Below are 24,282 nucleotides of genomic sequence, written 5' to 3' on the forward strand. Positions count from 1 at the left end.
AAGCTGTCTACTACCCAGCGGTCAAGGACAAACACAATGACCTGGGAGGCACATCAGCAAATCATGTGCTGTTATAGGCATCCGACGGAGAAGGTTCGTTTTTAGCCAAGTTCCGTCAAAAGGGGGGCTGCCAACATAGCAAGTCCGTCACTCAAGGACAGAGTGGTTGCACGGGTGGGAAGGAAGAAAGGCCCAAATGATAAGAGGGAGGGGGAAGAGGAGGGGAATGCACAATGCAGGGTTCCCTGGATCATGAGGACTATAGTGTCCCACGTGATCATGCCCAGACTCCCGCCTCTGGCCAGACATACCTGCACAGCCACAAGGTATCCATTACACTTGCTCAAAGCCGGCCTATATAGACAGGGGGATTCTCAGGCAATACAACCCACTGTCATGGTTTGGGCAGTTGACGGAAAACTGGCATTTTGAAAACACCATATGGTAAAGGAAAATGATGTGTTTTTTTTGTGAAAAAAAAAAACATTGACCAGGAGGGTACCCAATTGACACTAGGAGGGTGCCAAGTATTGATAAAGATATTTGGAATAATTGCGAAATTGTGTGTGCATTGATAGGGGGCCAGAGTGATAAATAATATGATAACATTAGGTAAACATCTGGGAAATGGCACACGAGCCAGAGGGGCAATGGGTTGGATTAAGGGGAGGATGGGAGAGCAAACTAAGAAAGCAAGAGAAAACCTAGATAAAAAAATAATAATCAATATATATATGGGACATTAGCTGGTAACGTAAATAATGTTTTTGTTGTTTTTTTTCTTTTGTTTTCAGTCAAATACACATGCGTTCTAGCACAAAATAAAGGTGGATAAAGTTACACCAGAACTAAAGTAAAATGTTATACAGGATTAAAACCTAGAAGAAAAATTAGCCTATATGACGTGAGATAGGTAGGTAGAGTATGGCTAACCGTTTCCAAAGGTACATGATGACATCAAAGCCAGTACCTGAGAGGACAGATCCAACAAGTTGGTGTGGACGTGTCCGCTGTAAAGAGGGTTTGAATCACAAGACCGGACATGGGGCTACAGAAAGGCCTACGGTCATTGGTGACACAGACATCATAAGCAACCCAAGATGGGAGCACCAGGTGCAAGTAACAAAGGACATCACGTGGACAGAAATTCTGTCACGCACACAGGCTCCTACCAGGACCAGGATGGCCTGGTAGTGGAGACTTAAAGACAAGAACTGTCTCCCCAAGGTCAGTGGGTGGATGACACGGATCATCTCACTGTCTCCTCAGAGAGGCTGAGTGGAGGACAAAGAAGATTCCACAGGAAGAGATGTGGTAACAACAGTCGGGACAATCGTTGTCAACAGAACTATGGAACTTCAATCACAGAATCATCAAATCGGAGATAACGAGGGGAGTAATTTTGCGAAGTAAAGCGTTCTTCAGCGCAAGAAAAAGCGTGTTTCAGACCATCGACCTTCCAAGAATGTGATTAATTTATCTGTCATACTAACAGCAAAATGGGACACATGTGGCGAAAAGGTATTTTAGCCAAGGAGGGAGGTGAAAGGAAAGATAGGCAAAACATTTTAAATAAAGAAAATGACATATTAGTTAAGGAAAAATGTAATCCAGGATGTTTTGGATGTGTTGTCTTCATCACAGATTCATGAAGATTATAACACTGGAATTGATGGAAAAGGATACGGCGGGACAGTCAAACCCAAATTGTCACGACTGACCGCCCCCCAAAATTGATTTCTCAGCGATCACCCCACGCGACAAACGGTGAGCTAAACATGCAGCACGAACAAACTAATTGACTTTGTCGTGATTTGTTCCTGTTGCATACCTCTAAGGTGTGCGTCGGTAAGGTCCAGAGTCAGATCACAGGTAAGAGCTTTAACTGCTCAACCTATTTCTGGACAAATGGTTCAACCTTATGAACCCGCGTCCGGATTTGAGCCCCGTCTGGGACTCTCTCCGGAGGGAAAGTGACGCTGAAAAATACTCAAGGTGAACCTGACAATGATAAATGCCAATATCTCAGATTCACGGACATGGATCTGAAAGGGACATAGGAGGGTGTTGGCAAATCATTGTCACACTGAGAGTTTTTGCTATGTTTATGATTTTATGATTTCATTATTTGAAGTGATTGACCCTTAGGGGTATTGTATTATATTACGGGAGGAAATGAGTAATTGCTAAACATAATGTAATAATTTATGCCTAGAAAAAATTGAAACGGCATTGCAGTAAACGCATGGAGTGTAATGTAAGGATTGTATCATATACAAGTGTGAAATAAAAATGTTATTGTTCTATGTAAAATATTGGAATACAGACTAAGATGACGTAAGGCTCAAAATAGGTTAAGGAATTTATTCAGTAAAAAACTTAACATTTATTGAGTAAGACGGTTAAGAAAAGGTATTCAACAGGTAAAACACATCAGCCTCTTTTGGCTGATGAGGTCACAGGTTTTCATCTAAACAAGGAGTACAGTAAGAACAGCAGTTATTAAAATAGTGAAACGTTTTCAATGCTAAACCATGTTTATCGTGGTGCAAGGTGCCCATGAGAAGGATTCTTCTCATGAGCCGCTTATGCCATAGATGCGTAAGAATCCCGGTGGTAACCGGGATTAGGAGGGTATGTCAATGTCTTTTGTTAGTATCTATGCATAATTTACTTATAAAGCTGTGTATTATAAGACAGCCCTGTGGTTAACAGAGAGTTAAAGGCTGAGGCCTGAAAGGATAGCCAGAAGTTGAACCTGAGGAGAACACAGTGACTTCGCACTCCTGATTCAGGGCTATTATGGTCCCTTAGTGTGACCACATCTGAAGGCTGCCAACCAGCACCTGACCTAGGCTCCTTAATGTTGGCCCTTGTAAGGTCAAGACGATCGCATGATAGGTGGACTGGTCAGGGGGTGTGATATTAATAGTGAGATATTACGACAGCTGTCATCTGGGGTGTCTTCCGATATTGTGAAATAAGTGCCCATCTGTCTGTATATAGGGAGACACAGAAGGTCTCTGTGTGAGAGAGATATTGCTCCAACGCACCCGATGCCCCAACACGCTGCAAACTACTAACCAACCTGTATACTGTGTTCAATTGTTTGGCAATAAACTCAAGGTTAAGTTAACTCCCAGAAAAGCATTGTCTGGTCTACACATTTCTACAAGTATCCAGGAAATACATCAACAGTAGCAGATCTACAACTAGTTCAAAATGCGGCAGCCAGAGTTTTAACTAAAACTAAGATGAGAGAACATATTACTCCAGCATCACTACATTGGCTCCCGGTTGTTTTTAGGATTGATTTTTCAAATTATTTTACTAGTTTATAAAAATCTCAATGGTCTGGCCCCCCTCCTCCCTCTATGACCTCCTCCCTAGATAGGTTCCAAACCGCCCCCTCAGGTCGTCTAGTGCAGGCCTACTCGAAAGTGCCTGATATGTCATATAAAAAACACGGCGAAGCAGCATTCTGCTTCTACGGGCCGACGGCTTGGAATAAACTCCCATTACACATAAGACAGGCACCCTCTGTGGACAGTTTTAAAGCACATATTTCTTCACTCTTGCTTTAAGTTGATGTTTTCTCTTCTAAATCTCTGTGTTATTATTCATGTCTGTACTGTTTCACTGCTCACTGCCTGTTATGTATTGTTTTAGCCATTATTTTTATGCCATATTTTTTTGCCACTGTTTTATTGTGTATTTTATACATTTTTTTTTGTTTTTTTTTGTTTTGTGTTTTGCTTGCTCTGTAAAGCATTAGTTCTCAAAGTGGGGTCCGGGGACCCCCAGGGGTACTTGAGGGGGTTCCAGGGGGTCCCCAGCAAAATGTGTGAATATAGCGTCACAATAATTTAAACCTTTTACACTTTGGCCATTCAAAAATAGTAGATATACAAGCTCATAGCGCGGCACCGAGTGCCGCGCTATGAGCTTGTAGATCTGCTATTTTTGAAAAATCTTCTTTTAAAGCGAACATTTTACTACAAATCTTTGCTTCTGGGGGTCCCTGGCACAACATATTTTCAGATGGGGGTCTGCGGGCAAATATATATCAATTTGGGGGTCCCTGGCATGAACAAGTTTGAGAAGCACTGCTGTAAAGCACTTTGAGCTGCATTTATGTCATGAAAGGTGCTATATAAATAAAGTTTATTATTATTATTATTATTATTGTTATTACAAACGTGGGATGTTGCTTTGCCTCTTGGTGTGGCTGGCTTCCATTGTAAATGAATGGTAAGACTGTATGTTTGTATATCTGCCCTGTGTGATTGTTTTCCGTACCCGTGATGCGAGACATTCTGTTGGAGAAGTAGCACTGCTCCAGGTCCTCAAAGTGGGCCGTCAGCCTCTTCCTCCGAGACGCCAGCGTGCTGTTGTACCACGTCTGTCTTTTCCCCTGCTGGTGAACACATGAAGGTACATGAAGACGTTAACGCTACGCATTCATTAAGACCGGGAACGCATCTGTGTCATTTTAAGATTTCTTTGGCTCTTCAAAAAAATAGCAGATCTACAAGCTCATTAGATCTGCTATTTTTGAATAGCCAAAGACATCTAGAATGACATACTGTAGATCAGTGGTTTTCAACCTTTTTTGCGTCAAGGACCCCCAAATTGACACACATTAGCCCAGGGACCCCCATTTGAAAAGTTATGCCAGGGACCCCCAATAAGAGACGATTTTTACGGCTCTAGCAGTGATTCTCAACCATTTCAATTTCAAGGACCCCCAGTTTAACATGCATTAGGGCTACAGACCCCCATTTAATGGCATTTCTATCACTTGGACCCCAATTTATATTATAAAATCAATGTTAATTTAACTCTGAGAGTGTACAAATGGAACCAAATGGACCCGTTAGGGTCCATTTGATTCCATTTGTACACTCTCAGAGTTACAGACCCATAAGGGTCCATTTGGTTCCCATCTATCATTTAGCTGGGGACCCCCTGGAACTCCCTCAAGGACCACTGGTGGTCCCCGGACCACTGGTTGAAAACCACTGCTGTAGATGATGTATTCCCGGATTGAATGGGTTCAAATAAAAACATGTGAGTATAAAAGAGGATATGGACACAAACTGGATCTAATTCATGCATTTCTATATGAGACCATTATGGTCTCTGTCCAAAACTGTTACTCTACAGGATTACAATTTAAAACTAGCAGATCTACAAGCTCGACTGTGTGACGCTGTTGTATATAGGGCGTTAATTTACCCCCAAAAAACACAAACACTTAGAATATGGAGATAGAAGGTTTCTGCCCTACAGCAACGGATATGATAGATATATAGGCCTGTCACAAGTATTACATCATCGTCTAATCACAATTATTTCATATAATCGTCATAATCAATTCCATGTTAAAAAATGACATATTTTCAAAAAATGTCAAAAATAGTGGAAATAGCAGATCTATAAGCTCAAAACGCGTTGTGATGCGACGCGTTTTGAGCTTATAGATCGGCTATTTCCACTATTAATGTTTATTTTTAAGGATAAAGTCATTAAATATGTGTTATTTATCATATCTGCCCTGTGCAACCTTTGTTTCTGAAAGCTAAAAGCCAAACAGAAATGTAATTTTCATTCATAATGTTCCATTAATTTTCAACGACAGAAACACAATTAAATTGTTAATTAAATCACAATTATCTGAGTGATAATTAATGGTCAACTTAAATGTGTAATGGTGACAGCCCTATAGATATACGTGTATGAATAGAGAAATAAAGAGAGGGTGCATTCCTTACCTGACTGACCTGGGACGTCCCTCCAAAGCCTGGAGGCTGGCTGTAGTCTGTCACATCCAGAATACTACTGCTGCTGTTCATCAGAGAAACATCACAAAACACAACATAATGTAGTCTGTCACATCCAGAATACTACTGCTGCTGCTCATCAGAGAAACACCACAAAACACAACATACTGTAGTCTGTCACATCCAGAATACTACTGCTGCTGCTCCTCAGAGAAACACCACAAAACACAACATACTGTAAGCACTAGACAGATAAATACATAGAATACTTTATTTTGACGCACACACACACACCGCATTGACGTAATTTAACGTATGCTGGTGTTTTCAGTGTTTTTGTGAACACAACTAGACTTAGAACTTAGAACCGGTGTTGATTTCGGCGACTAAAACTTTGACGAAAAATGTTGGTCGACCACCTTTTTCACTGACCAAAACTAAATCAAAACTAAATCAAAACTAAGCTATGATGACTAAAACTATGAATAATATATATATATATATATATATATATATATATATATATATATATATATATATATATATATATATATATATATATATATATATTATATATATATATATATATATATATATATATATATATATATATATATATATATATATATATATATATATATATATATATATATATATATATTATATATATATATATATATATTGATTATTTCATCAACGAATACAAACTAGACTAAAATGTTAGTGAGGGATCTAGTGGAGAAGAGATCCAGTAGAACTAAAAGACAAGTCATTTTATGTTTGGTTGCGCTCGGGTGTTGAGCTCTGAAAATAACAGATCTACAAGCTCACAACACGTCGCAGCGCGACGCGTTGTGAGCTTGTAGATCTGCTGTTTTCAGCATGCAGCCAAGTGTAAAATCAGCCATTACGACGCCATGATCAAGGCACCACCAACATACAATTTTAGTCGACAATAATCTTATGATATTTAGTCGACTAAAACTAGACAAAAACTAAATCATTTCAGATGACTAAAATATGACTAAAACTAAATAGAATGTTATTCAAAAGACTATGACTAAAACTGAATAAAAAAAATCTGTCAAAATCAACTAGTCAGAACTAGGTCAGTGGTTCTCAAACGTTATTGTGCCAAGGACCTCCAAATTGATATGTATTTGGCCGTGGCGGTTCTTCGCCAACATACAGTATGAGAGATCCTATGACTTCCGGAGAAGAATACTTGCGGAAATAACGTGATCACAACACACCCAGCCCCGTCTGAAATAATGCTAAAGCAGGGGTCTTCAATAGGGGGTCCGGGACCCCTAGGGGGTCCTCAGAGCTACTGTAGGGGGTCCGCCAAATCTTTGTGTGATAGGATTTCGTTTTTTTTACATTAATCACTTGAACCCTAGAAATCCTTTTCTGAGGGGAACATTAGCCGAAAATAGCAGATCTACAAGCTCTCAACTTGTAGATCGGCTATTTTTGGCAAAGAGGCTATAGGTGTAGAGGGGAAAAAAAGAGCAGACTAAGTAAAAGAAAAACTTTAATCTGAAACACAATTTTATACAATATAGAGTAGGGGGTCCCTGCTTCATCTCTCTCTCAGCTAGGGGGTCCTTGGCCTGAAAACGTTGAAGACCCCTGTGCTAAAGGATTTAGGAAAATACATGTTTCTCTGCTTTTTTGTTTTTTTCCTGCGTTTTTGTTTTTGCGAAAACAAGCTATATGTTCAACAGCCAATAACTAAAGAACGGAGGGTCGCAGTGACACGTTTTTTCCCCCCGATGGAAGCAGAGACACTCCTCTGTCTTTTGTGACACTCTGTGTGTCCATCGTCCTGGAGAGAACCTAACTAAAGAACTAAGTGTACCTGGGTGCAGGTGAGAGGGAGCTTCCACATTAATAATAATAATAATACATAAGTGTACCTGGGTGCAGGTGAGGGAGCCTCCACATTGGGCACTGTACACTCCGCCTCCATCAGTGGGGAGTACAGCCCACTCATCTCCTGGGGAACACACACACACACACACACACACACACACACACACACACACACACACACACACACACACACACACACACACACACACACACACACACACACACAAGTGAGTATAGGTCCAGTAAGGTTTCATTCAACAAAATCATGGCATAATGTCTTCATGATACCACAAGCATGTCACTCAGTACTCTATAGGTATACGTAACAGTATAAGTACTCAGTACTCTATAGGTATAAGTAACAGTAAAAGTACTCAGTACTCTATAGGTATACAGTAAGTAACATAGTCTCAGGCAGAGACAGCACAGTACTTTGCCTCCTTTTTGGGGCATCCCAAGTATGACAACCAGTCTGTGGGTATGTCCTAGGCTACCACCCCCCCCCCCCCACACACACACACACACACACAGACACACACACACACACACAGGTCTGTATTTGGTGCTAAAAGAGATTCTTGAGGTTAATGAATGTCAGGTGATCATCACTCATGAATGAAAAGCTGGAGTAATAACAGCGGTGGAGCAAAGCAGCTTTTTATGACTAAACAGGCTCCATCCTGTGATCAAGAAGGACCTTTTTATACCAGTCAATGTGCAACATGGGTGGGCCCTGACATCACTGAGGACACAGATTGGAAATTCAATTCAAATTAAAGGGATAGTTCACCCGCATACAGGGGTCGCGCTAGGATTTTAATCTGTCGGTCCCAATGTCCGGAATGATTCAAATGTATCGGACATCTGATAAAAAATACCGGTCATAACTATATTTATGCATTAATTACAAGCAGGTGCGTAAATACAGCCTAACACTTGAAAGAGAGAGAGAGAGAGCTTGCAAAGCAGAGGATTTGAAATGTGCCTGATTTGCGGTGATAATTAATGAACTGCCGTGTCATTGTCAACCGGTCAGGATGTCCGGAGAGATTAATTTTTTCCGGTCTTTGTCAAAAAATCGGTCAAAATCGGCAATTATCGGACTAACGCGACCTCTGCCCCCAAAATTACTTTTTTCATATGTATTAGTCACTCCATGGAGACTTTTATTAATGGATATTGTTTTAGTTTTTGTCTCATTCCTAAGACAATAATGTGATGACCGGCAGCGGTTCCGGTAGGAGACACAACGAGTCTCCTTTGTGTCTCCTACCGGAACCGCTGCCTACCGGTTCCACTGGTCATCACATTATTGTCTTAGGAATGAGACAACAACTAAAACATATCCATGAATTCAATACATAGGAAAGAAATAAACTATCCCTTTAAGGATTAACAGAAAATAATAAGACAGATTGTCAGTAAGTAATAATGCATGTAAATGCGATGCATTCATATCATTTCATTTAGGGATGTCCGATATTATCGGCCGATATTAGCAAAAAAATGTATATCGGGAAAATATCGGTATCGGTTTTTGAAAATAAATAAATATATATATATATTTTTGCTTTATAAATAAGTTACAGGAGTTCTTACTGTATATGGTGTGTGTGATATAAAATTTGAGCTTACCCTAATCACAATAATCCCCGCATATATCGGTATCGGTTGATATCGGTATCGGTAATTAAGAGTTGGACAATATCGGTATATCGGTTATCGGTAAAAAAGCCAATATCGGACAACCCTGATTTCATTCATACATCTTCAATTAGCATAATGAGTGCCTCAGTGTGTAGTACCTCAACACGCTTGATGTCCTCTTCCAGAAAGTTGAGCTCCTTCTGCAGCTGTTCCAGTTGCTGACGATGGAATGACAAAGAGACAGACGTTTAAATGAACAGCCCTGTATGCCAGGGGTCTTCAACAGGGGGTCTACAAGCTCACAGGGGGTCTACAAGGGGGTCTACAAGCTATGAGCTTGTAGACCTGCTATTTATGAGCTTGTAGATCTGCTATTTTTGAATAGCCAACGTATAAAAGGTTAAAGTGGTTCAAATTATCGTGATGCTATACAACAGGTAGTTCCGACTCCGACCAAGCAATCTGATTGGTTGAAATAGCTATCTAGCCGTGCTTCAAACCAGCATGATAGCACGGGCCTAATCACATTAATAAATCACTCCGCACTGCAGTCCGCACCTGATTAGACCATATATGACACAGCTGTGCTGTGACGTCACGCTGTCCCACGGTAGGAAAACAAGATCTACAAGTTCACAACGCGTCGCCAGGTATCGCACAGCGAAAATAGCCGATCTACAAGTTCACAACGCGTCGCCATCACGACGCGTTGTCAGCTTGTAGATCAGTTATTTTGGCCACGTGACACGGTCGTACGACGGAGCATATAGCCTACTGGAGTTCATTCCACTGCGCAAGCATTGATAGCTCAGCTGTGTTGATGAGACGGTGCCTCAGAGCGCTGCTACAGGGACTATTTAATGTCTCAGTCAAAAACTCTTCTCTTTACAGGGAAACAGATAATAGCGAAACATTTTTATTATGAATTGCCCCACAATATGAATACATTTGGATGTGTTTTGTTGGTAACTGTTGTATAATCGCAATATTACACTCGAGGGTGTGCTTTACCGTCATTATTGGCACGCCAGTGATGCGGTCAGGAACGAGGCGAAGCCGAGTTCCGCCAATAATCGTGTAATATTGCTAAATTAACACATTTTGCTGGGGACCCCTGGAACCCCCCCTCAGGACCGCTGCGGGTCCCTGGACCCAACTTTGAGAACCCAAATGAGTGAAATCAGTCGTGGGGGCGACTGAGAACTGTAATCCATGTAGCGTATTGGTTGTGCAATGTGCCATCATGTGAGGATGAAACATGTTGAAAGCTTTGATAAATCAAACAGTGAGGTAAACATAATGAACACAGAGACATACTTCTCTCTTGTTCCTCCTGGCTTCTTTGAGGAACTCCATGAGGATCTGTCTCTGAGCTGCTTGGGATTCCTTGTGGGAGAGAAGAGACACACATGTAATCCATAAGGTTTTGACATAATGGTCCTTGACATGTGAGAACCACTGATATTATAGAACATTTTTTTTTCTTCAAATACCCTAACTGTTTACAAGACATTTGTAGAATCCCCCAGAAGCAAAGATTTGAGTTACAAATGTTCGCTTAAAATATATATATTCAAAGATTTGCACATATTTTAAAGATTTTTCAAAAATAGCAGATCTACAAGCTCATAGCGCTATGAGCTTGTAGATCTGCTATTTTTTGGGGGGGAAATAAATAACACATCTTTGAATATAGAGTATATTTTTTTTTAAACAGAACATTTGTGACTCAAATCTTTGCTTCTGAGCTGCTTGGGATTCCTTGAGGTTTGTTTGAACCACAATGAAAAAAAAAGAAACACTGTACGAACAGACAAACAAACGGACATAAAATAAAGCATACCTCTGGCACACACAGGGCTTTCCCTGGCTGTGTGTACAGGGCCTGGGTGGTAAAAGTTGCCCACAGGGTGATTTGTTTTAGTTAGGAAGGAGTCTGAAAAAGGGCCTCATGATCACATAAAAAAAGGCTTAATGTAGCTATTGGAAACAGGGTTTCCTCTTGTGTTTTTATGGAGCAGAGTGTGGGTGCTTGGGGCTGATCTGTAAGTGTTTGGGAGAAACATCTGTTGGACATTTATGTTACCATAATAATAAAAACACAATGATGTACATTATCACCAGGAGTCCTTGTGTTCCAGGGGGCGGGGTTGGGTTGTAAACTGAAATTGTAGTGATTATTTGAACTAGTCCATAACCGGTGTAGTGTGCAGGACAAAGGAGATGCAAACGTGGGGGTTATCCCCCATTCCGCCCAAAAGTAAAAGTTATGGGTGTGCCGATATATCGTCCCGCGATGTATCGCGATACGTTTTCGTGACGATATGTATCGTTTTGGAAAAAAGAAATATCGTTTTGAAAAAACTGTTTTATTTTAGTTTTTTTTTACAATCATCCCTTTTACAATCATTCGGGGGCATTTACAGTCTAATACATTGGTTCTCAAAGTGGGGTCCGGGGACCCCTAGGGGTACTTGAGGGGGTTCCAGGGGTCCCCAGCTATATGATGGACAGGAACCAAATGGACCCTTATGGGTCAGTAACTCTGAGAGTGTACAAATGGAACCAAATGGACCCTAACGGGTCCATTTGGTTCCATTTGTACACTCTCAGAGTTAAATTAACATTGATTTTAAAATATGAATTGGGGTCCCAGAGGTATAAATGCCATTAAATGGGGGTCCGTAGCCTAATGCATGGTAAACTGGGGGTCCTTGAAATTAAAATGGTTGAGAATCACTGCTAGAGAGCCATAAAAACCTTCTCTTATTGGGGTCCCTGGCTGATCTTTTCAAATGGGGGTCCGGGGGGTAATAAGCGTCTATTTGGGGGTCCTTGACATGAAAACGTTTGAGAACCACTGGTCTAATACAGACAAAAACCCTAGCATTCCAACTGGACTCGTGGCGTGCCTCACTAGGCGTTAAGCTGCCGACCCTCAGGCTCGAGTTCGACTCCCGCTGGAGGCACGTTTTTTCCAACAACTGCAGACAACTTTTTTTTGGCTAATAAAGTATAGTTTTGGACCGGACCGCGACGGAGGGGCGCAGTCTCAAGCGAACTCGAGCCACTAGAGGCTAAAGCGCGCGAGTTGCCGTGCCGAACGTTGCGAAGTTCGCTTTGAGCCTACTCAGCCCCGTCCAAGTTATGTACCGATAGAGTTATGTACCGATAGGCACAGAATAGTAAATGATGCTGTGGGGACTGCGTTTGCCCCAACTGTCACTCAAAGTGACCACTGGCCAATCGCAGCGTGACTTTTCGGGTCTGGGGCGGGTCTTGGCAGAATGTTGTTGCATATCACTATCGCGCGCGCGCGACACCTTCTCGGGGCGGAGCATAAATTAGGCTTGACGGGGTGCAGCTGCGCGAGCCAAGCCGTGTTCTGGTGCCGTGATCATATGATCATATGACCCTCCGTCTACAAGCTCACAACGCCTCGCAGCGCGAGGCATTGTGAGCTTGTAGATCTGCTATTTTTGGCTAAAGTTCTCCTCAGAAAAGGAATGCTAGGTTTCGAGTGGTTATGGTAAAAAGAAAAATCACGTCCCTGCACACAACAAAAACACAAGGATTATATATTTCAAGAGCGAGAGATCACACAGTAAAGATCCCAAGCATTCTTCCTCCATACTGGGAGAGAAAAACAGCATCTGACAGTTTGATGGGATGCATTTTTACACGTGAGGCTGTGACCACTTTAACACTGCATCTAATGAGCGGTGGGGTTCATTTGGTGCCGGCCTGCGCGCGCTCTTATGGGTGTGACGTCGTCTGATAATAAGGGCGAAATCGCATATTATCGGCTGCCGTGGTTAACACATTGAGTGCCAAAAATGGTCCGGACTGTTTTTCATAATCCAAACGAGGTGTGCCAAAAACGGTTATGGCCGTTTTTGGACAAAAATATGAAAAGAAAAAAAAAAAGTTTATTTTTTTTTTTTTTTTTTTTTTTTTTCCCTTCACAGCACCAGGAGATATCATTTTACGAAGATTTAGACTCCAATCCACTTCCTGGTTAACTTATGACTTCAAAAGCCTGTATCTCGGCTCCTGTGTACTTTTTCTTTTTACAATGTATTTTCGACTATTTTCAACTGGCTGCAACTATGGAACGGATTACCGAATGTTTTTAATCTTTTCCCCACGATTGTACGAGACCTCTATGTGTGTAATGAGGGGATCACCGTGAGGACGGTGATCCCTGAAAATATTTTGTGACTACTTGAAAAAGGTTCAAAAATGGTTAAAATTCCAGGCACTCAACGTACATTTTTTTAAAACACCCCTGGCACTCAATGTGTTAAGCGCTCAGATGGGTTTTGGGCCGCGATGCACTTTTTCACAACCAGTTTATCATACGTCTTCTTCTTCTTCTTCTATGCTTACCGCCTCCAGCTGTTTCTTCTTCTGCACCAGGAGCTCCAGCATCAGGTTGACGTTGGCCAGGTCCAGGTTCTCCTGGTCTGGGCTCAACACGTCCTGAAACAGCCACCTGGAGCCATTCTGGGGGGGGGGCAAGACACAGGGGGGGGTTTAAGAGACATACGGTGTTGATTTCGTCGACTAAAACTATGACGAAAAATGTTGGTCGACTACTTTTTATCACTGAAGAAAACTAAATAAAAATTAAATAAAAACTAAGCTATGATGACTAAAACTATGACTAAATATATTGACAATTTCATCAACAAATAAAAACTAGACTAAAATGTTAGTGAGGGATCTAGTGGAGAAGAGATCCAGTAGAACTAAAAGACAAGTCATTTTACAGTTTGGTTGCGCTTGGGTGTTGTGCTCTGAAAATAGCAGATCTACAAGCTCACAACATGTCGCGCTGCGACGCGTTGTGAGCTTGTAGATCTGCTATTTTCAGCATGCAACCAAGTGTAAAATCAGCCATTACGACGCCATCAAGGCACCGCCAACATACATTTTAGTCGACTAAAACTAGACAAAAACTAAAACATTTCAGATGACTAAAATATGACTAAAACTACAGGGTGTCTGATCGCAGACAGAGAGACAGACAGACAGACAGACAGACAGACAGACGGACAGACAGACAGACAGACAGACAGACAGACAGACAGACAGTAAGAGATAAAAACAGAGTATATGGTCTCTGTCAGGGTGTAAACCTCATAATGTCCAAAACCGTTACTTTCCAGCGTTCAAATTCAAAGGCTACAAACGTAGCAGATCTACAAACGTAGCAGATCTACAAACGTAGCAGATCTACACACGTAGCAGATCTACAAACGTAGATCTACAAACGTAGCAGATCTACACACGTAGCAGATCTACAAACGTAGATCTACAAACGTAGCAGATCTACAAACGTAGCAGATCTACAAGGCTCCAAATATCTGCAATCCAATATCTGCTACTTTTGAAGCTTTCTGTGTGACGCTGTGGTACCATCAAGTAACGACATCCATTCATGGAAAAAACACTAACTGTTAGATGTGTTGCGATGCTGAGTTGGAACGTGGTTGCACTGTATTTTAATGACGTGACACTCACGTGGCTTAACACCTATCACACAGGTCACACAATGGACCATTGATATGCATCTATAGGCTCATTCCTATTACATTACATTACTTTACATTACATTTATCAGACACTTTTATCCAAAGCGACTTACAATAAGTGCATTCAACATAAGTAGGGAACGAAACTACTAATCACCAGAAGTCTGAAGTGCATTCTCTTCTAAAACAAGTAACTAAGAGTATACCTAGCGCTAAGGTAAAAGTGCAATATATCAGCTACCTACTGTGACATATAGGAAAATCAAATGAGAACTCAAAAAAGAAATCAAAGTGTACCGAATAAACAAGATCCAATAAAACAAGAGTTCGTACAACTAGCTGACAACAAGTAGGCCAGGCAGAGAGGAATGGTAGTGTTTCCTGAAGAGATGGGTTTTCAGCCTGCGGTGAAAGATGGGCAGTGACTCTGCTGTCCTGACATCAGTGTCTCTGCTGTCCTGACATCAGTGTCTCTGCTGTCCTGACATCAGTGACTCTGCTGTCCTGACATCAGTGTCTCTGCTGTCCTGACATCAGTGACTCTGCTGTCCTGACATCAGTGTCTCTGCTGTCCTGACATCAGTGACTCTGCTGTCCTGACATCAGTGTCTCTGCTGTCCTGACATCAGTGACTCTGCTGTCCTGACATCAGTGTCTCTGCTGTCCTGACATCAGTGACTCTGCTGTCCTGACATCAGTGTCTCTGCTGTCCTGACATCAGTGACTCTGCTGTCCTGACATCAGTGTCTCTGCTGTCCTGACATCAGTGACTCTGCTGTCCTGACATCAGTGTCTCTGCTGTCCTGACATCAGTGACTCTGCTGTCCTGACATCAGTGACTCTGCTGTCCTGACATCAGTGTCTCTGCTGTCCTGACATCAGTGACTCTGCTGTCCTGACATCAGTGACTCTGCTGTCCTGACATCAGTGACTCTGCTGTCCTGACATCAGTGACTCTGCTGTCCTGACATCAGTGACTCTGCTGTCCTGACATCAGTGGGGAGTTCATTCCTATGTTAATCCACCTGGTGTGAGTCGGGAGCCTTTGTAAACTTTGTTGAGGTGTGAATTTAAAGTAGTTTTAAATCTATGTGTGTGCCTGCACCGTGCTCCTGGTCAAACAAGTTCCTGCACGGCGTGCAAAGCCGTCCAGTGAGCAATGCAACCCTGGTGGAGATAAGAGGTTTTACCTGCCCCGACAGGGACAATATATTCAACTATGGTGTGTGTGTGTGTGTGTGTGTGTGTGTGTGTGTGTGTGTGTGTGTGTGTGTGTGTGTGTGTGTGTGTGTGTGGGTGGGTGTGTGTGTGTGTGTGCGTGCGTGCGTGCGTGCGTGCGTGCGTGCGTGTGTAGGATCTTACGGGATGGTCCAACTTTAGTCTCTTCTCCTCAGACCTCTGCTTCTGTTTGAGGATCAGTTCATTCACTGGAACACAGAGAGGAAAGAGACACAGGGTCCAGGTCAGAGGCTCAGTCACTTTAACCCAGAGGTCTTCAACAGGGGGTCCTGGGACCCCTAAGGGGTCCTCAGAGTTACTACAGGGGGTCTACAAATCTTTGTGTGATATGATTTGTTTTTTGTTTTTACCTTAACCTCTTGAACTCTAGCAACCGTTTTCTGAGGAGAACTTTAGCCAAAAAATAGCAGATCTACAAGCTCACAACGCCTCACGCTGCGAGGCGTTGTGAGCTTGTAGATCTGCTATTTTTGGCAAAGAGGTATAGGTGTAGAGGGGAAAAAAAGAGCAGACCACGTAAACAAAAAAAGTTGAATCTGAAACTCAATTGTATACAGTATAGAGGGGGTCCCTGCTTCATCCCTCTCTCAGCTAGGGGGTCCTTGGGCTGAAAACGTTGAAGACCCCTGGTTTAATGTTTTGAGTTATTTATTTATGTTCCATCTTCCATGTTCAATATTTATCATAATTTAACTTTCTGTTCCCAGGAGAGAGAGAGAGAGAGAGAGAGAGAGAGAGAGAGAGAGAGAGAGAGAGAGAGAGAGAGAGAGATAGAGAGATAGAGAGAAAGGATTTTTCTCCTTTTTTTTAACAGGACCTCGTGCCTACCAAGGAAGTTTGGGTAAAGCTGATCCACATTGTCAACGATGTAGTTACACTTAGGACATCTGTTGCTGTCCTCCAGGCTCTGACGGATGCACTTAAAGCTGCAGAGAGAGACAACAGAGAGCATCATGGGATATTATCACTGCAGAGAGAGGCAGAACAGAGAGCATCATGGGACATTATCGCCGAGCTTGGAAGGATTTCACAAGAAAAACTACATTCCCTATAGTGCAGTGGTTTTCAACCTTTTTCATGCCAAGGACCCCTAAATTGATATACATTTGGCCGCGGACCCCCATCTGAAAATGTTCTGTGCCAGGGACCCCCATAAGAGAAGATTTGTGTTAAAAAAAAGAGCAAAATTCTACAAAATTATTCAAACACTTTCAAGATTTTTCGAAAAAGTTAAAAAATAGCAGATCTACAACCTCGCAGCACGGCACGAAGTGACGTGCTGCGAGGTTGTAGATCTGCTATTTTTGAATAGCCAATATACAATATGGATAAAGGAGGGGTGAAAATGTATTAACTCCTTTTGCTGTGGACCCCCTGGAAACCCCCTCAAGGACCACTGACTGGTGGTCCCCGGACCACTGGTTGACAACCACTGCTCTAGAGCACCGAAGTCCCGATGTCACTGCCACAAGAGGGCGCTCTGTCCCCCTGGGTCGTGGCTTTATTGTTAGTGTTGATATCCCCATGGGGGGAATCTGAGATCACGTGACATAAGAACTGTGTTCCAAACATAATCACACCGCCCCGGTGACCCCGGTGACCCCGGTGACCCCGGTGACCCCGGTGAGACATGGATATGAAGCATGGACTGAAGGTGTAAATGTACACATTTACCCACAGAGTGGGGTACCTACCCTAGGACATTGGTTCTCAAAGTGGGGTCCGGGGACCCCCAGGGGTCCTTGAGGGAGTTCCAGGGGGTCCCCAGCTAAATGATAGATTAGGCACCAAATGGACCCTTAAGGGTCTGTAACTCTGAGAGTGTACAAATGGAACCAAATGGACCCTAACGGGTCCATTTGGTTCCATTTGTACACTCTCAGAGTTAATTTGAAATAGATTTTACAATATGAATTGTGGTCCAAGTGATATAAATGCCATTAAATGGGGGTCTGTAGCCCTAATGCATGTCAAACTGGGGGTCCTTGAAATTAAAATGGTTGAGAATCACTGCTAGAGCCGTAAAAATCTTCTCTTATGGGGGTCCCTGGCTTATCTTTTCAAATGGGGGTCCGCGGGCTAATAAGTGTCAATTTGGGGGTCCTTGACATGAAAAAGTTTGAGAAGCACTGCCCTATGAGACACGGGGAGAACATGCAAACTCCACAGAGAAAGGCCCTTTCGACCAAACCCCACCTAGGGTATGGGCACTGATGACGCGGAGGAGAAGACACGCCCCCCCAGCGGGAATCGAACCCAGGGCCTTCTAGCTGTGAGAAGACAGTGCTACCGACTGCACCACCGTGCCCCCATAACGGACGGAATTTATACGTTGGATGATGTGAGTTATGTTCAGGGGTGCACATAACAGGTGCGCATGAGCACCCAAAATAAATAATGCGCACCACATCAGACGACGCAAGGCGCTTTTGCGTACCAACAGCTGGGACAGGAATTTCCAAGCTTTTATTTTTTTAGCAAAACTAAAATATAAAAGCCTGGAGATCGAGGCTAGGAATTTACTTCCTGAAGCCACACTCACACACTCACGCTAAAGCACGCGTCGGCCCCATGTACAGCCATTAGGAGCAGGGGAAGGGGACGCATGCTGCACGTGATTGTGTGATTGTTGCCTCGCCTCGCATCGCCTCGCTGCGTGCACGCAGCGGCTGTTGGAGGCACTCGTCACCGATGATGAACGCACCGTAACGGTGCAAAAATATGCCGTGAACGTCCAAATCTGGCGGATAAAATCAGACAGTGCAGCACAGGACACCAAGCTTGGGGGCTTCTCCTAACGGCGTGTGAGAAAAAAAAAACGGCGAAAATTGGCGGAATTTGGAAGCAGAGCGTCATTTTTTCTCGCGCAGCAACACCCCTGGTTATGTTAGTCTTCCACCAACACAAAAGGTGCAAACAGCCGTCACCTATATATATATATCACTCACACGTTTCGCTGTACAACTCTTACATTGTACAGTATAATGGCCTGTTTATGCACTTCAATAAACTATATTTCATTCCTTCCTTCAGGTATGTTGCTTTGATGAAGGCGGGCGCCCAGGCTGCATATTGTGAACACATGCTCTCCAAGCCCAGTCGTATCATTCAGCATAAGCCAGATTTTCTAAAAGATCATTGATCAACATCAAACTGAGTGATAAAATATAGGAAAGCTGTAGTTTTAGTAGGTTGGAAAGTAGATTGTGATTGTGGTGGAAGGGCTGTTCACACCCAGCATATGATACCTGTAATAATTAATAATGATATTAACAATGTGAGCAGCAGCATCATACCCTGAAAGGTTTTACCCATTAAGACCGGGAACGCATCTGTGTCATTTGAAAAATAAACATTTGTAACTCATTCTTTGGCTATTCAAAAATAGCAGATCTACAAGCTCATAGTGCGGCACCAAGTGCCGCGGGCTGGGCTGCAGAAGAGACTCCACCCCGATCGGAATGTTTGTTGTCTTGAGCGGCGTGCACGTATCGCCGGTGTGTTTAGAAACGATTGGACTTGCGATCATGATGGGAAAAAAAAAACTGTGACATTTTTAAAGTTATAAAAAAACGCTAAATCGCTGGCAGTGGGCAAACACAGCCAGAAATAAGTCTGGCAGTGAATGAGTTTTAAAAACCCAGCAAAGCGCTGGGAATCAGACATCAGACAACAAGACATGCTATAGCAAGTGTCACTTACCAGAAACTGTGTCCACACTTTGTCATGTGCGCCTCTTCTATCATTTCGAAGCAGATGGGACTGGAGGAAACAGGATAGAAAACCACGTTATGTTAATCATGTGCTTGGTCTTTATCCGTTTGTAACTCTGCGAGGGTACAGATTAGGGGTGTGCCGATACAGGAAGACATACATGGGCCACTGGGGGCCCGGGGGCCACATGCGGCCCCCACCTTGACTTAATGCGGCCCGCAGGTTAATATCAGAATACTGATATATTATTGATTACAGCTGTTATGATTCCAAACATGCAAACATGACCCGCTTTAATGACTTCAGTCTATATTAGTAGCTTAATGACTAGTATTACAATTCTATAGTCTTTTTATGTCCAATGTATTTGTATTTAAGTTCAAAAGGTTAACATAAGTATAACTAAATGCATTTGGAATTAAATAAAAATGTTACTTTTCAGGATTCCAATTGAAAAATAGCGAAAGAAAATCAGGATTTCAATTCAAAAATATCAAAAACAGCAGATCTACAAGCTCAAAACGCGTCGCGCCGCGACGCGTTTTGAGCTTGTAGATCGGCTATTTTTGCTACTTTTGTGCGACATAGAATGGCGAAGTACGGCATTCATTTACAAAAAAAGTTGAAACACGGAGATAAGAGTTTTCTGCCCGACAGTATATTATGTAACGTGTCCCTCTGGAGTGAGTGTGGAAATATAGAGGCCCTCTACATCATCAAAGTTGCATCACCCCTGCCCTAGAATGTCTGTGATCTTTTCATGTATTCCAAACACACAGCCATAGATCGGTCCTATCCGCGTCCGGTTAGCAGACTGATCTGGGCGACATGAAACTTAAGGCAGGTACACACTGCAGGACCTTAAAGTGGTCGGGGGGTCATCTGATCGTTAAGCATAACACACTGCAGGAGTTTATTTCTTGAAATGGGCTGTCATAATATCGTTGTGGTCTTCACAACACGATTGATCCCCGACAAGGGCTGACACACTGTAGGATAGTTCACTAGGATGATATCTCCAGAATCAGACCCAATACATACATTTGTGTTTATTCCAATTCATTCTAATCGACGTATCCCGTGATATGCCTCTCTCCCTCTCCCTCCCCCCTCTCTCTCTCCCCCCTCTCTCGCTCTCTCTCTCGCTTGCACGTCAAGAGCGCAGAAGCGGTCAGTGACAGAGTTGCCATGTCCGCTTATTATAAGCGACTTTGGGATTGTTTTTCTGTAGTTGCTTGAAAGTGTAGTTGCTTTTTTGGCCTTGTTTCCTAATGTTGTTTGACCCCCAAATTAATAATAATAATTAATTGTCCACAGAGGCGCAGACCTCCCCCTTCTGAAAACATGTTGTGCCATAGACCCCCATTCAAGATCTGTGTGGATTTTGTAATCAGATCGGGAGGTTTTGTCGGCGAGCGCCAAAAAAGGTCGGCGACAGCAATATCGGACCAAATGTCCTGCAGTGTGTACCTGGCACAGGGTTATACAGCGCTGTGTGTGTAACTCACCCAATAATGAATTCCTAAGACTTGGAGTCAGATATTGTTCCTCTAGTTCAGTGGTTTTCAACCTTTTTCGCGTCAAGGACCCCCAAATTGACACATATTAGCCCACGGACCCCCATTTGAAAAGATATGCCAGAGACCCCCGATAAGAGAAGATTTTTATGGCTCTAGCAGTGATTCTCAACAATTTTAATTTCAAGGACCCCCTGTTTAACATGCGTTAGGCTGCAAACCCCCATTTAATGGCATTTCTATATCTGGGACCCAAATCTATATTATAAAATCAATGTTAATTTAACTCTGAGAGTGTACAAATGGAACCAAACGGACCCGTTAGGGTCCGTTTGGTTCCATTTGTACACTCTCAGAGTTACAGACCCATAAGGGTCCATTAGGTTCCTATCCATCATTTAGCTGGGGACCCCCTGGAACCCCCTCAAGGACCACTGGTGGTCCCCGGACCACTGAACCCCTGCTCTAGTTTCATATCCATTTGAAGGTTCTGGCAGAAAAACGTGTGTTTAGTCAAATATCTCCACTTCTCCACGAGATTCACACGGACAACATTGTCTGTCAGCGACGAGGCCGGACCTGCAATAACTGCTGAACTACTGAACATACGAAAACCTTCCTTTGGAAACGGTCCATGTTTGGGAAGCACAAACGCATGGGGCACGCAATTGACGGGTGCGTTGCGATTGGTGCGGTGGTAATGAATAACACCACCTGCCAATTGTGTGCCCCAAAACATTTGTGCTTCCCAAAAAGGAAAGGTTTTGATTCTGTTCGGTCCTGCACTCATCCCGGGGCCTTCGCCCTCGGACAGAACGTCGCCAGTCGTGCTGCTCGTGGAGAAGTGGAGATATTTGACTAAACACACGTTTTCTGCCAGAACTTACAAATGGATATGAAACTAGAGGACAATATCTGACTCCCAAGTTTTAGGAGTTAATTATTGGGTGAGTAATGTAGACCGGTGTTGATTTCGTCGACTAAAACTATGACGAAAAATGTTGGTCGACTAACTTTTTTCACTGACGAAAACTAAATAAAAACTAAATAAAAACTAAGCTATGATAACTAAAACTAAGACTAAATACATTGACAATTTCGTCAACAAATAAAACTAGACTAAAATGTTAGTGAGGGATCTAGTGGAGAAAAGATCCAGTAGAACTAAAAGACAAGTCATTTTATGTTTGGTTGCGCTCGGGTGTTGTGCTCTGAAAATAGAAGATCTACAAGCTCACAACGCGTCGCGCTGCGACGCGTTGTGAGCTTGTAGATCGGCTATTTTCAGCATGCAGCCAAGTGTAAAATCAGCCATTACGACGCCATCAAGGCACCGCCAACATACATTTTAGTCGACTAAATCAACTGTAGATTTAGTCGACTATAATCTCATGATATTTAATCAACTAAAACTAGACAAAAACTAAAACACTTCAAATGACTAAAATATGACTAAAACTAAATCAAAATGTGCTGTCAAAATCAACACATGTAGGATCACAGAGACATTCACGGGTCAAACCCTCACCAGACAAAGTCGTTGCTCTTGTCCTCGTAGGAGTTGAGCAGGCCGTTGTACAGCGGCGCCTGATGGAGGGGTCTCTTCCTGCTGAGGACCCCCGACGAGGAGGACGAAGAGGAGGAGGCAGCGGGTCTGCTGCTGCTCAGCCCTCCTCCTCTGGAGGAGGAGCTCTGCTGCACGGGGGCCGGGGAGGAGGTGGAGGAGGAGGTGGGCACCGACATCAAGCCGCCGCCGCCCCCCTGCTGCTGCTGCTGTTCGGTGCCGTTGCTCCCAGTGCCGTTGCCGTTGCTCCCAGTAGAACCAGTGGTACCACCGCCGGCACCGCCACCATTGGAGCTGCCTGATGGATCGATTGATTGATTGATTGATTAAATGATTACTTTATTAGCGGTTTGCAAAAAGAAAGCAAAGGAAAGTACAGTTCAATACAGCATTACATTTGGCCGCGGACCCCCATCTGAAGATGTTTCGTGCCAGGGACCCCCCAGAAGCGAAGATATCAGTAAATATTTTGCTTTAAAAAATATAAATGTTCAAAGATTTGCACACTTTTTCAAGATTTTTCAAAAAATAGCAGATCTACAAGCTCATAGCGCGGCACTCGGTGCCGCGCTATGAGCTTGTATATCTGCTATTTTTGAATAGCCAAAGCTAAGTGGTGAAAAATGATTGTGACGCTATTAACTAATTTTGCTGGGGGACCCCCTGGTACTCCCTCAAGGACCAGTGGTGGTCCCCGGACCACTGGTTGAACACCACTGCAATAACAACACAGAAGTCCTGACGTGTTTACTACCCATAGACGTATTTAATATCGCGTCAAATAAGAACTGTGTTCCAAAAATAAACAAATGATCCCACGGTGGTTTGACTCTTATGGATATGAAGTATCAACTGACGGTGAGAAAACTATAATGTTACTGCCGCCAAATTAGTTACTGTAGACTGTATCAAATATAAGTGACTGACTATCAGGCAGAAGGCCGCCACCCTAGAACCTAGGGTCTGCCTGACGTTTCTTCCAGTTAAGAGGGAGTTTTTCGTTGCCACTGTCGCAAAAATTGCTTGTTCAGGGTGGGATTGTCGGGTCTCTTCTCTACATGTAAAGTGTCTTGAGACAACTTGTTGTGATTTGACACTTTAATAAAATTGAATTGAATTGAATTATCATAAACCATACAGAACCTCCTCCCTGACAATATCACAGAGACAGTTTGTTTACTTTTGGACCACAATTCTTATATGAGACGATTGTAAGATGACCCAATGTTATTCTCCATAGAGAAATGACTTTACGCCCCAGGGGATGAACGAGTGACGTCAGGACTTCTGTACTCTATAAGAAGTGTGGTCCAAAAACAAACAAACTGTCTCTGCAATATTGTCATGGAGGAGGTTCTGTATCGTTTATGATAGTCAGTCACTTTATATTTGATACAGTCTGTTTC

General features: G+C 42.9%; 1 protein-coding gene across 2 annotated transcripts in view; it reads right to left on the reverse strand.

Moving 5' to 3' along the window:
* Positions 1–24,282, reverse strand: part of cop1 (COP1 E3 ubiquitin ligase) — a 47,292-nt gene that overhangs the window by 21,841 nt on the left and 1,169 nt on the right. Inside the window, exons 2-11 of one of the 2 annotated variants that reach the window (XM_084057169.1) lie at positions 22,841–23,174; positions 19,784–19,843; positions 16,910–17,007; positions 16,205–16,269; positions 13,695–13,811; positions 10,623–10,691; positions 9,464–9,523; positions 7,703–7,782; positions 5,775–5,847; positions 4,300–4,414 (exon numbers count right to left, since the gene is read on the reverse strand). In XM_084057169.1, coding sequence (XP_083913295.1) covers positions 4,300–4,414; positions 5,775–5,847; positions 7,703–7,782; positions 9,464–9,523; positions 10,623–10,691; positions 13,695–13,811; positions 16,205–16,269; positions 16,910–17,007; positions 19,784–19,843; positions 22,841–23,174 — 1,071 coding nt within the window. Of the gene's footprint in view, positions 1–4,299; positions 4,418–5,774; positions 5,848–7,702; positions 7,783–9,463; positions 9,524–10,622; positions 10,692–13,694; positions 13,812–16,204; positions 16,270–16,909; positions 17,008–19,783; positions 19,844–22,840; positions 23,175–24,282 lie in introns of both variants that reach the window. The other variant, XM_084057168.1, reaches the window with a different exon arrangement.

Source organism: Gymnoscopelus microlampas, assembly GCF_963454915.1.
Source record: "Gymnoscopelus microlampas genome assembly, chromosome: 5".
NCBI lineage: Eukaryota > Metazoa > Chordata > Actinopteri > Myctophiformes > Myctophidae > Gymnoscopelus > Gymnoscopelus microlampas.